Raw genomic sequence first — 14,681 nt, 5'->3', positions numbered from 1 at the left:
TACGGAATCTGAATGGTTTCACATACCCACTACTTATTGTACCCACTTACCCATTTGTCTCGTTTCATTCAATTGAATTTGTTCTTTACGCCGCCGGTGACAAAGTCCTGGTTTAATTTTTTTGTTAAACTAAAATACGACGTTACAAAAGCATCTTAATATTTTCCAATTTTGGTGTTGAAAAATTATATTACCTACAATATGTCACTAATACGCGAGTCGGGTTACATAAGCAGTGAGTGCGATCTGTGTGATTGGTCTACTTAACATCCTACTCTAGTCAGTCTCGTGACGATTTAAGTCCCGTTTAGAGCACTGAGGCCCACTTGCACCATTCCACTAACCCGGGGTTAAGCGGTTAAACCTTCGGAAGCCCGTATTGATCGAAGGTTTAAACCATTAACCTTAGTGTCAAATTGTACTGGTAACCATGGTAACTTCAGGCTTAACTGGTTAACCCCGGGTTAGTGGAATGGTGCAAGTGGGGCTAACAGACTACAACTTATTTGTATTATGATATTTTTCAAACATGGTGGTAATGGTAATGGTTTTTCATTTCAATTTTTCATATTCAGCGAAAATGAATCCTACATCGCTAGTCAATTTGCTGTATATTATTATAGGCAGTATAATACTGGGTGATTTCGGGGTCGTGATCCTGAATGTCAAATATGTATTATTACCTATTCTATTCAAAATGAATATTTAAAAATGCCTTTGGGGCAATTGGGGCCGCCACGACACTATAGTAACTACCTCGTCTTACATACGAATAGGTTCGGTACTCGTGTTTTTCTCTTTGTGCGTTCGTTTCTACTGTAGTGATGTTGTTACTTACATCTGCACAAAACGGGTTTATTTATGATTCTCGAGTCATAACACTGTCAGTAGTTACGATGAATATTGCACAATATCTAATAATTAAGTATAATTATTGCCCGTTTAGCATCACTAGCACTAAAACTGGATGAATGTCCTAGTTTAAAGCCAGATTGCTTACTAGATTACTACAAATAATTGCAGTGTTACCTTGTTATCATTAACTTTCACCTAGTTATGTATAGAAAATGTATAGGATAGCGCAAACAACTGCAATTTGGATTTTTTGAAATTTTGGAAATTTGGAGTAGTTATGACATAAGGAGTAGTTATGGTTATGACATAATAGGAAAAGCGAATAATATTTTCCTTCCGATGCTTCAATAGGATTTAGGAAATTACTTAAACACCTATTGTACTTGGTATTAGCCGGGTCCATCCACACAGAGTGAGCATACGCGCGAGGCAATTTCCTCGCGCACAAAACGGCCAGACACATTGGCGCGACATATCCCGCGTTGAAATAGACTACCCGTCCCTCTTTTATTAACATAGTTGGAACCTAATGTTAAATAGTATTAACTTAAAAATACTTATGCTAAGCCAAGTACAATAAAGTACCTATGTTTCTCTTACCCCATCTGACCTTAAATAAATGTTATTACCAGGCATTTAGGAAATAACTAGGTCCCTATTTAATGTAAACACCTTGCTTGAAACTTTCGCTTAGGTACTGTTTATATTTCCTTATGCATAATTTAAAACAGAGCACAATCCTCAACTTATTAGCATAGATCAGCATTTAGAATAACAATAGACTAACTTTAACAAGTCCCTCCGTACGTGCTATCCTCATAGCATATTCAGCCAACACACCATATTTTACCATCGGTAAAGTAGTCCATCGCCTGTCACAGGTATTACCTCACTTGGGTATCTTTATAACTAAACCGTATCAACTTAACAACGCTATTGAACAATACAAGATACTTACGTCATCTCATAGTGTAATACTTACCGAGTTTTCTTTAATTTATAATTAATTTAGTGGGACTTATCTTAAGTTAAATCTTTAAGCCGGAAGAAAAATCGAGAACGATTATGGAAAATGTGTGATGCTCTATATGCAATGAAGTTTCGGCCAAGTCCGAGAATATATGACAGGCCGTAGACCAATTGCATGTTGACCTACTTGTACCTGGGAATGTATTTTTCAAGTATTATAATTTAAAAAATTCCTTGAGACTATTAATACCTACCTACATAAATTGTGAGTATTATTTTCAATAGGCCCAATCGAACTTTGTAATAACCTACTTTTATAAATTACAGAAATGTCAAGATACAAATTCGATTACTCCCATGAATGGTGGGCCTAAAACGTTTCCTTTCTTTTAATGAGCGTGCGGGAAGCGCGGAAATAATTAAAAATCGTATGAAAGCAAACGCCCTCCTATACAGCCCATTCAAACGCATAAATGTTATTTCATAAAAAGGAAAAGAGACACTACAGTAGGGTTAAGACGGCCGGCTCTTTATCATTTGTCACCATGGCTGTCACTTTCGCACTTACATATTTGTTAGAACGTGACAGCCATGGTGACAAATGATAAAGAGCCGGCCATCTTAGTCCTACAGGACGCAAAAAAAATTGTGACGTTTATGGACTTAACGCAGTCAGTCAGTCTGTCAGTAAGAGGCAGAACATTGGTTCAATCATTTTGATCCCGGGAAATATAATGTAGCTCGATCTGTCTACCTACTGTCGTATAGATCACATTTTATTAGATTTGATTTTAGCTCCATCTGTGTCTAAATGTTGGAACTGGCACCATGCGAGAATAATGCTGCAATCACTGGTTCTCTGCTCTACGTAACGCCGACTCATATCGCCACGATGTCGCTACTTTACTTCAACTATGAAAATTTTATGTGACCAGTGCAGTAGTTTAATTATTTTTTTTAATTAAATTGGAGATGGGCCTTGTCACTTATCTGTTGTACCATTAATGGTCGGTGAGCAATCGTCACAAAACTGACGGTCAATGTCTGATATAAAGGTATAAACTAAGGAATGCAAATCGGTTATTTTTTGTATGGAAATAATCGGTTATTAACCGAAACCGCGGTTATTTCCATACAAAAAATAACCGGTTTGCATTCCCTAGTATAAACGTGACTTTAACTGATTTTATGTCGTGCTTCAAAATACAAGTTGAAATGGAAAAGCCCCGGAGAATCTATAAATATCGGAAAATGCTTCTTATTAACCAAAAAAGTACCTATATATGCCAAAAACTTACATCTCCCTGTTTCAGAATGAGCCTGAAATTAACTTGTGGAGGATAATAATAAAAATGAACTGTTAGTAACAGTAAATATTATTTCAATAAAATATAAACTAAACAGGACCGATGTAAAAGTAATTAGGTATGGAATTATGTAGGTCTTTTCCTCATAAAAATATCCAACGTTTGTCGAATCTTTCTTATGGTTTTCCTCATTTCCTTGGCCTTTTCATCAGCTTTAACGTTAGGCATTTTCACAGAATCGTAAAAATTATAATCTTCGGCCTGGTCTTCATCATTAGTTTCATGATTTTGTTGGTTATTGTTAGAATTATCATTAGTATACTCGTTTGTCGGGTTTTCGATTGTGTAGATTTTGTCAACGACAGGAAAGTCTAATTTTAACGGCACCAATGTATCTGTCTCCTCGGCGGTTGGATTAGCTCCTGAGAAAGTTAAACTTTGGGTCTCTTTTGCGGTTTCTGGGATCTTGTATCCTCTTAAATCGATGCTGGAAATAATATTATACATGCTTAGAACCCACAAAATAACCGTTTAAAAATAAACAGTGACGGGATGAGTGAACATAGATACCTAGTGCATAATATCCATACATTCAGATTAAAACAAATCAATTACACTAACACTACACTTAATTCCCTCTGGATATTTTTAGTGGTTAGTATGTTTAGTTCAACAAAAAAAACTACTTATACACCTGTAACTATTTCTATCAGCAAAGTACTTCACATGCACGCGGTTACCCTGTGCGTCTACATATTGATATGTCCCAACTAGCGTTCCATTCGGATAAGTTTTCTCGTCTCTTGTCTCGAGGTTTGTACCTGGACAACAAAACTAATCGTACATAAACTTTACAAAACATATCCTTATAAGTACATTGTTAATGCAATATAGGAACTTACATTTCACTATTGTGGGAAAAAACAATAACACGATACGAATAATTCTGTGTACCATTTTCATAAAGTCAAAGTGACGGTTGAAGAAACTCGAGAAAAGACTTAAGTGAAAATAAAACCAAAAAAGGTTGTTAAAATAGTATAATGTTTTCAGAGAAGCTAAATAAAATATAGGGTCGGATATGAATTGACATTGTTTCTCCTTATCTCATTCTTTGCTATAGTACGGTGTGGTTTCTTCCTCTTCCAAGTGACTGTATCTTCATCGGTATTCACGATGGTGTTAGGGTTGACTATTGGTGCAGTGTAGAGATTAGGGCGGTCTTTCATTACCCTGAAATAAATATAAAAACACCATGATGAAGTGCATCATTGTTTTCCGTCGTATTTTCTCGGAAACGTTCGTATTTGTCATGCTACTTCAGTCAACCTCAGTACTTTTTGTACCGAGACTGACTGAAATAGCAACAAGACACGTGCGTACGTTTCCGTAAAAATACGATGGAAAATAATTATCTTATAACTTTAAACGAGCAATTCTTATACCTATATTTATTTTATTTATATGTATATATATTTCGGGGATCTCGGGAACGGGTTCGATCTTCGATGAAATTTGCTATACCTGGGTTTTTGGGGGCGAAAAATCGATCTAGCTAGGTTTTATCTCTGGGAAAACGCGCATTTTTGACATTTTATATTTTTTCCGAGCAAAGCTCGGTCTCCCAGATATTGTACTCTAATACGATCAAGTAATAATTATGTACGATCTCTCGTACCTGTTTAACACCATGGTTGCAAATAATAAATGATTTATGATTTAATAATGAAATAGGACGAGCGGCATAACTTTGATAGTGATACCAACGTATAACCGTCCGTTTTAGTTCTGGTGGGGACAGAAAGGTATATTTACCCATTGATAATTATAAATATAATAGTTCTAGGATATTACTTCGTGGTTTGTTTACTAATATGCATGGTAAAGTAAAATTAGGTACCTCTTGACACCAAATGATTTATAACTCAAGATAGGTCACGGGCGTTCCAAAATTGAAGCGCTTACCTTGTGACAAATTGGACAAGTTGCCTTTAGGTATTTTTTGTGCTCCTCAAGTATGAGTATAACCTATCTATGGTTATATAATATCATTGCTTGACACATCATATTTCAATGTTACGGCTATGCTAACCCACATCTGAATTTCGATATCTATACTAACCTGTATCCTTTCTCATCAGCCACATATCGGTACCGATGAGCCCGGCCCGCCGGGTCCAGGTACCCGTAGCTGCCCACTACGGTACCGTTGGGGTACCGCTCCTCATTCCGGTACTGGGTGTTGCCGGTGGCTGCGTCTAATACGTCGTAAGCCGGGTCTCCACCAAGCGCACGCGCTCGCGAGGCAGCCTCGGATGTGTGGCTCGCGAGCCTGGCCTCGCGAGGCAGCCTCGCGGTTTCGCTCGGAGACACTGAGGCGAGCCTCGCGAGGCAGACCGAGCCATCAGAAGTCCGAGGCAATTCACGATGGATAGTTGTGTTATTTCTGCTGGTGCTATTTTTCTAGTGGCTTATTGTTTAAAAAAGAGGAAAAATTCATGTTTCAAGAAAAGACCAAGACGCTGGTGGATAAAAAAACTTTATGCCGTCGCAATAAACATGGGAATAAATTATTTCAAGATTTGAAACATGACGAAACCGTACATAATTTTACACGTATGTCCCTGGAAGATTTTGAAAATTTGTGCTCATTGTTGTCTGAGAAAGTTAAAAAGTGCGAGACAAATTATAGAGAAAATTACTATTTTGTCGCTCAGCCGTTTCTGGTTGATTGGGTCTGTCTGAGAAACAATGGGGGCACGTGCATCTGTTGTTACTAGCCGGTTAACTGACCTGGCTTGTGCAAATTGTTTTGTTGTTCCTTCCTGGTTATTTATTTGTGCTTTTGTTTTATTCTGCCACGGTTTTTCTTTTGTTCGTTAATATCTCACGTGTGAATAGTTGAAACTAGCAAACAGTGTCCCTTTATTTGATAATGTCATCGTTTTCTAGTTTAATGATAAGGAATTGGTTGAGGACCCATTTCTAGTGAAGTGAACAATGTAGTAAAATCAAATTTTTACTACGTTTTCTACACAAAAACGCACGTTTCGTAACATAGGTATGTGTTGGGTTATGACAAAGCAAAAACATAAATGCAATAAATAATACCTAGTATTTTTTTACATTCCGTCTACAGAAGAAGAATGGCTAGCTATATCGGAAGAATTTGAGAATAAATGGAATATACCCCATGTTGCTCCAATCAGCAATGGATGGAAAACATGTTATGTTTCAAGCACCGATTATTTAAAACTATCTGCGCTCGCGAGCCAAAACCACCACCAGTCCACACCGAACGAACAGCGCACACTGAGGCACCTTTGAGCATGTCACATTTACCGACAGCGGACGGCTCGACCCCGAGGCACGCTCGGCCGAGCCAACGTGCGCCCGAACGGCCTCGAGGCACGTCCACATAGACCGAGCATTTGGCTCGCGAGGCTGCCTCGCGGGCGCATGCGCTTGGTGGAGACGCGGCTGTAGCCGAACGCGTATGTGCCAGGGTAACCTGGTTTATTTTTAATGTAGGTACATTTTAATAGGTACCATAAAAAACATATGATAAATAAAATAAATACATATACAAGTAACCTACTTATAGATAATTGTCGAAAAGATTTTTTAGTTTTGTGGTCACAAAACGTAATATTTATTTTTGTGACTGACGAAAAAGGAGGGAATTGCTTTTGTAGTAAAAGCAAGTAAAAGTATAACGTCAGATGACAACCAAAACCCACTAATTAAGTAATTACCTACTATTTACCACAAGTTCATTAGCCATAGTGAATTATATTAGTACCAAAATTAGGTCGACTCGACTTTTGTAGGTATAATATTTTTTTAGTAATTAGTAATTTTTGGTTGTCACCTGACGATAATATACTAAAACAAAAATTATATATGAATAAAATGCATCTTACCATCAATATTGTTGTAAAAGTAGCTAGGCATTGGCTCCGCTAGACTCAGTCTGGGTTGCCTAGGTGCAGAACTAACCCACGTAGGAGTCATCCAAGATATCAGGATTAACACCTATTAAAATCGTTGTATTACCATTTATTTCTATTTTTAAATACATACACGCTTCTATGTATTATTAGGTAATAAATAGGTAATGTTACCAGCCCGGTATCGCATTAGGGAATACGATTAGTAAGTAACAGAAATAGTAATCCTGTAAATATAATCCACTCCTCTAGTTCTGACTTAGCAAATCTACGTCGCCGTGAGTTAACCAGAATTAATCTTCAGTCGTAATTAGGATGCCAGTAGCAAAAAATTGCCCACTAAAATAATAAAAAGCACTTCATTTTGAAAGAGATTAATTAATAGACATTCTTTTGATGTTAGATTTCATATAACTTGTAAAATTTCTGGTTTTATAAATTAACCTGCAAGTGTATCAAATTCTCCTAAGTAGGCTTTTCTTCTGGGTATCTTCTAGGTATGTACTCGTAAATAGAAGTAAAACGTAAAATGTACGGGCACAAGACCCTAATATTCAGTTTTCCGGTTAAATGGTAAATAATTACCTGACTAAGGGAATAGCCCAGTGGGATAATAGAGGCAAGTGCCACCAATTTTACCTTTTACCTGAATTTATAGGGTTGCCCACTTGATTACCTGATCTTACTACAGTTTAGAATGTAGCTGATATACCGTGATTTAGCACCTAAATAAAATGAAACTTGAATAACACAATTTTATTCAATTTTAATTATATCACATACCTTAATGAAAAAATCCTTGTTTATCATTTTCAACAAATCTTATAATCGTTTCATTCACTAAGTCTTTGAAAATAATGAGACGACCACCAGGAGCACTATATTACGGCGGTGTCGGTTCACCAACGACGAAGGAAGCGAGTGTTGACGGGCAAACAGGCGTTGGCCACATGCGTGGACTCTTTTATGAACGACTCCTTTTAGTGGATTTTACTTGACAAAAACGGCTGGTCAAGCGTGAGCTAGTGTCAAGTAAAGGATCCGCAGGAACCGCTGTAGATTTGCAGGCGGGTTGCTTCCAAACTGGAACTTGCAGGTTGGCCCCGGCTCATACCAATGAGTTTTTTGGAAGAATATTAAAAAAATATTAGTTGATACCAAATGCACCTAGATAAAGTAAAACATCGTTAGCTGCAACCGGGAAAAGCGGGGTAAGATGAGAAGAAGGAGCATGAAATTTAAACTTATAAGCGAATTCCTATGACTGTTTTTATACTACTTCATGATGAACTACTCGAATACTATCTGCACATGTTAATTTTTCTACCCAAGCGCGGAACCCTAAAAGTAAAGCGTTTGTTTCTCGTAAACATTGTGGGTGAAGGCAATTTCGCCCATATCCGCTACACTGATGTCATACCAAGCAAGAGTAGGATAAGGAACTGCCTTTTGGAGGTATTTGTATCATAGTAGGAGGTTAGTGACACCTCGGACAATAAATAAAAATACAGTATTAATTTGTAAATTTTTTATGTAAATAAATATTAATTCTTAAATTAATCTTTATTAACATGCAACAATATGGCGACTCTTCAGTAAATACACCTAATTTACAATAGGTGCTTTTTATTATACTACTAAACGGTACAGTCGGCATCAATAGTATGAAAAAACGCACAAAAGTATCTGCCTGCTGATGTCCGATACGCTACTTTTGATGCTGACTGTACGTGTTACTAAATTATTCGGCAATTTAGAGTAAGACACTTTAATCTGTAGGTACCTTTCTTATTAATATCCTACAATAGGATCAACAACAAATATTTACAACTTTCTTACGCAGGTAATAATGAGAGTTTTTATTGAGTAAATTCCTAAAAATATGCAAGCTCGTAAGCAATAACTCTACTATTTATTTTAACATTTGATTACTTCTCACTAAATTTGAAAACGCTCATATAAATTTGCGTTGAACAACCTTTTGAAACGTTGCATATATATAATAAACTTGTATGATGATGATGATGATAAACTTGTACACAGTTTTAAGTCTGGCTTTAGATAAAAGGCGTGAATATTCTTTTTTGGCATTTACGACCGCCGACGCCCACAATGCCTTTTTATGAAGTAACTGTTAAATCTAATAAAACCACCATAAACTCAATTCGACTATAATACAAGTTGTTTGTTTTGCACTTCTGTCTTAGTTCAGTCATTATTTTGTAACTTTAGGAATTGGCTCATTAAAAATAATAGGCATTTAACCGGACGGTAATTTTGTCATTTATACATTAACAAAATTATTAATTAATTGCACAATTCGTGTGTTATTTTGCTCGTTTGTATAATTCAGCACTATTTTATAATTTAGCAGCCTAAAAAGAGTTATATTTATAACGTTATAACTTTGCAGCTTCACGCACTTTTCATGTACACTTCTGGACTAAATGATTCGGTTTTATTGCTCGTAAATGTTCACAGTAAAAGTATGTAACTAACTCGTGTTTTAATATTGTTCAACAAATTTAATATTGTTTTCTTTACATTTATAAGTTGACGCTTAACCTAGATTATTGTCGAAGAGGGTCTCTCTGACGGTGCTGACAACATTGACGTATATCTCAGGACGGGCCTTACGGGCACTAAAAATGAGTTCAGCGGTGTCACTCACGAATTCGAGTCAATCGTGCAGTCAAGGACCGGAAAACCCCTCTTTACGCTTAATCCTATCCATTCGGTAACCCAATCAATTCGGTTACCGTATCATTCGGTAACCCTATCATACTGTTACCTGATTGTAACGGTAAGCTTATTGAAACGGTAACCTTAACCTTTAACCGAGTTAATCTCAAAACCCCATCGCGTTAGGGTTTTTGTTAGGGGTTTTTAACCGGTTTTTATTCAGTTATGGTAACCTTTATTATCGGTTGCTTATTGGTTTGCTACATTCGTATTTAGTGATGTGCCGTCAGTCAAATACCTACTAAAAGAAAAAGTTAATTTATTAATAGAACTAATAGTTTATTTTGTTATTTTTGTATTTTTTTTTTAATTTTGCATATTTTAATGTTTTTGTTTATTTTAATGTTTTTGTTTATTTTACTTATTTTGTCTATTTTTTTATTTTGTTTATTTTACTTATTTCATTTATTTTATTTGTCATTAATTTTGTTAATTTTATTTATATAATTTATTTTGATTATTTTGATTATTTTATTTATTTTGTTTATTTATTTTTATTTTTTATTTTATGTATTTTATGTATTTGATTTACTTTATTTACTTTATTTACTTTATTTACTTTATTTACTTTATTTACTTTATTTACTTTATTTACTTTATTTACTTTATTTACTTTATTTACTTTATTTACTTTATTTACTTTATTTACTTTATTTACTTTATTTACTTTATTTACTTTATTTACTTTATTTACTTTATTTACTTTATTTACTTTATTTACTTTAAGTACTTTATTTACTTTATTTACTTTATTTACTTTATTTACCTTATTTACCTTATTTACCTTATTTACTTTATTTACTTTATTTACTTTATTTACTTTATTTATTTATTTATTTTATTTATTTTATTTATTTTATTTATTTTATTTATTTTATTTATTTTATTTATTTTATTTATTTTATTTATTTTATTTATTTTATTTATTTTATTTATTTTATTTATTTTATTTATTTTATTTATTTTATTTATTTTATTTATTTTATTTATTTTATTTATTTTATTTATTTTATTTATTTTATTTATTTTATTTATTTTATTTATTTTATTTATTTTATTTATTTTATTTATTTTATTTATTTTATTTATTTTATTTATTTTATTTATTTTATTTATTTTATTTATTTTATTTATTTTATTTATTTTATTTATTTTATTTATTTTATTTATTTTATTTATTTTATTTATTTTATTTATTTTATTTATTTTATTTATTTTATTTATTTTATTTATTTTATTTATTTTATTTATTTTATTTATTTTATTTATTTTATTTATTTTATTTATTTTATTTATTTTATTTATTTTATTTATTTTATTTATTTTATTTATTTTATTTATTTTATTTATTTTATTTATTTTATTTATTTTATTTATTTTATTTATTTTATTTATTTTATTTATTTTATTTATTTTATTTATTTTATTTATTTTATTTATTTTATTTATTTTATTTATTTTATTTATTTTATTTATTTTATTTATTTTATTTATTTTATTTATTTTATTTATTTTATTTATTTTATTTATTTTATTTATTTTATTTATTTTATTTATTTTATTTATTTTATTTATTTTATTTATTTTATTTATTTTATTTATTTTATTTATTTTATTTATTTTATTTATTTTATTTATTTTATTTATTTTATTTATTTTATTTATTTTATTTATTTTATTTATTTTATTTATTTTATTTATTTTATTTATTTTATTTATTTTATTTATTTTATTTATTTTATTTATTTTATTTATTTTATTTATTTTATTTATTTTATTTATTTTATTTATTTTATTTATTTTATTTATTTTATTTATTTTATTTATTTTATTTATTTTACTTATTTTATTTATTTTATTTATTTTATTTATTTTGTTTATTTTATTTATCTTATTTATTTTATTAGGATAAAGTTCATTTATTTAACTTAAAAGGTAATAATAAAAAAACATTACAACTAACTATGAAATCTATAAATTAAAAATTTAAAACCTAAACGGGCAGGTCTGTATAATGCCTTCGTCTGAATTGTAACTCTATTTCGATTTGCAAATCATGATATTGATAACACTTAAAAAATAAAAACTTATAAATAAAAAATTTGGCCTAGGTCGTGGTCACTCGGTAGGGTACCCAGAAGGCTGGCCGCATTGCCCCGCTGGATGGCAATGCTGATCCGCTGGGCAAAATATTGGCCAGCCCTCTGGTCGCCAGAAGCCTCTATAAGGCGCTTTGAGAGCTCCTTATAGAGGCTACGTGCGCTAGGTCCCCACGGCCCCAGGGTTTCCACCCCAAACGCCGCAAATATGTAGCTACTACCTAGTGTCGCATATTTGCGGCGTTTGAGGCTTTCGGCTGAGGATGCCGCCGCACCAGCACCAACTTTGGTGCTTGGAATATGGGACGGCGCCAGGGTATCTACACAGGTAGCGTCCCAGACAAGTGGCCGACCCATACTCCAAGGCACCAGCGTCATTCCGTCAGGCCTCTTGCCATCGTCCCTGGCCAGACCGTTGGGCTCGAGGACCGACGGTATCTTGGCACTGACAAGGGCCCTTCGGATGACGTCGTTGAGGCTGGCGTGGCGGGGGATCCTACCAGCGCTCCGGACACAAGAGAGGCCATAAACCTAAACTAAAATTAAAATAAACCTACTTAAAAATTAAACTAATACTTATAATATTATATAAAAACTAAAATGCAATACTAATAAAATAGATGTCAATAATATAATTTATTTGTTTTTTTTTTATTTATTTCATTTATTTTATCTATTTTATTTGTGCCGGTTGCCGGGTTGCCGTTCTGTCAGAGAGGAGATGGCGGCCTACCTCCAGCCTTGCCAGGTAGGTTTTGGTACACCTTTGGGGTGCGAGGCGGCAATCCACGCGACAAGGCATTTTTCAATGAAGCACGAGCACAGCGATACTGTCATCGTCAAACTAGATTTGAAAAATGCATTTAATTCTGTCGAAAGGGATGTCATTCTACAGCAAGTAAAACTTCGCACACCCCATCTGTATCCATTCCTTTTCCAGTGCTACGCCTTTAAAAGCAACCTTTTTTATGAGGGCACTGTAATCGCCTCACAGGTCGGCGCCCAACAGGGCGATCCATTGGGACCTCTCGTATTTTGTCTGGCAATCCAAAGTCTGATAGCGGCATTAGAGTCGCCTCTGAATGTCTGGTACTTAGACGATGGGACCATAGGAGGTGATTCTGATGTCGTATTTAATGACGTTGCCAAGCTTTTGCCAGCACTACGAGCTATTGGGTTAGAGGTGAGTTCCTCAAAGTGTGAGTTGTTTGCTTGCAGCCCCCTGGCGTTAAGCTCCTTGTCCAAATTTGAATCTTTGCTGCCGGGCGTAAAGGTTATCAATAAGGCATCTTTTAGTCTTCTTGGTGCGCCAATTTTCCCTGAAGGCGTGAGTTCGATGCTTCAGGCAAAGACATCCGCTTTGGGGTCTTCCTTTGAACGTTTAAAGCATTTATCGGCTCATGTATCTCTTACGCTACTGCGTAACTGTTTCTCGATGCCGCGCATAACTTATTCTCTGCGGACGGCGCCCACTTGGATGTTTAAGCAAGACACAGAGGACTACGATACCGTGCTCAAACAGGGTCTGGAAGGTCTATTAAACATCCAATTGGTTGATGAACAATGGCGCCAGGCAACACTCCCTATTCGGTATGGGGGTTTAGGTATTCGCCGTATGCATGACATTGGAATTGTCTCGTTCCTCGCTTCCTCTCATGCTTCGGCGGGCCTTGTTGCGAAGATTCTCTCCGTGAACAGTGGCAACATCTGCCTTCCTTTCCTGCAGGAGGCCCTTGATGAGTGGTCGACTCGGTCGTCTGGTGGGACGCAGCCGGACGATCCTGCTTTGCAGAGACTCTGGGACGACACCTTGTGCGAGCTAACATATTCGCAATTGCTGGCTCAGGCGGTTAGGGTTGAAGATGTGGCTCGTCTTAAAGCGGTAGGACAACCTGAATCGGGGGCCTGGTTGCAGGCACTGCCTTCGCCACATTTGGGGACTCTACTGGACAACGACACCCTGAGAGTAGGAGTCGCCTTACGGCTGGGTTCCAAGGTGTGCGAGCCCCATCGCTGTATATGTGGAATGGCGGTGGAAGCGAATGGGCACCACGGCCTGAGCTGCTCCCGGGCTGCGGGGCGGTTCCCGAGACACCATGCGATCAATGAATTAATACGTCGTACCATGGTCTCGGCGAACGTGCCTTGCATTCTGGAGCCTCAAGGCTTAAGCCGTACAGACGGGAAGCGCCCGGACGGCTTAACGCTGGTTCCGTGGGCCAAAGGCCGCTGCTTGCTCTGGGATGCAACCTGCGTGAGTACTTTTGCGCCTACTCATCTTGCTCCCGGTAGCCGGCTGGCAGGCGCAGCCGCGACAAATGCCGCGAGGCTCAAGCGTTTAAAATACGCTAACCTGGAACCAGCGTACGATTTTGTCCCGGTCGCGGTGGAAGCTGCTGGGCCGTGGTGTTCGGAGGCGAAGAAGTTGGTTGGAGACTTGGGGCGGCGTCTACGTGACAGAGGGTGCGATCCACGTTCAGGCTCCTACTTAGTCCAACAGATATCGCTTGCCATCCAGCGCGGTAATGCCGCTAGTATCTTTGGCACTTTTGGGCTGGGTGGGGGTCGGAATGGGGGCGATAAGTAGGTTATTTTATAGTTTAGTGTGCTTTTTTATTTTTTATTTTAAGGTAGTTTTAGTGTTTTTGTTTGTGTTTTTTTTTAATTGTATTATTGTATTTATATTATTGAAATAAAATTAATTTGATTTGGTTTTATTTGTTTTATTTATTTTAGAAACTTACAAAATTAAAAGTAGT

The 14,681-nt window shown here is 35.3% G+C and overlaps 1 protein-coding gene and 1 long non-coding RNA gene across 2 annotated transcripts; both read right to left on the bottom strand.

The window, feature by feature from the left end:
- Window positions 1–3,495: 3,495 nt before the first annotated feature.
- LOC134650560 (uncharacterized) lies at window positions 3,496–4,093 on the bottom strand. The gene is made up of 3 exons (XR_010097050.1): window positions 4,034–4,093; window positions 3,826–3,952; window positions 3,496–3,618 (listed from the first exon to the last, which is right to left on the bottom strand). It is a non-coding gene; the product is annotated as an uncharacterized LOC134650560 (long non-coding RNA).
- A 96-nt stretch (window positions 4,094–4,189) lies between these two features.
- Window positions 4,190–6,551, bottom strand: LOC134650445 (uncharacterized). Its single transcript, XM_063505400.1, has 3 exons — window positions 6,474–6,551; window positions 5,254–5,594; window positions 4,190–4,364 (listed from the first exon to the last, which is right to left on the bottom strand). Exons 1-3 carry the CDS (start codon window positions 6,549–6,551, stop codon window positions 4,190–4,192), a joined length of 594 nt encoding a protein of 197 aa, XP_063361470.1.
- Window positions 6,552–14,681: the final 8,130 nt, after the last annotated feature.

The sequence above is a fragment of the Cydia amplana genome, chromosome 8, assembly GCF_948474715.1.
Source record: "Cydia amplana chromosome 8, ilCydAmpl1.1, whole genome shotgun sequence".
Classification (NCBI taxonomy): Eukaryota; Metazoa; Arthropoda; class Insecta; order Lepidoptera; family Tortricidae; genus Cydia; species Cydia amplana.
Note: the sequence above shows the minus strand (reverse complement) of the source record. Positions and strands in the feature narration are given on the sequence as shown.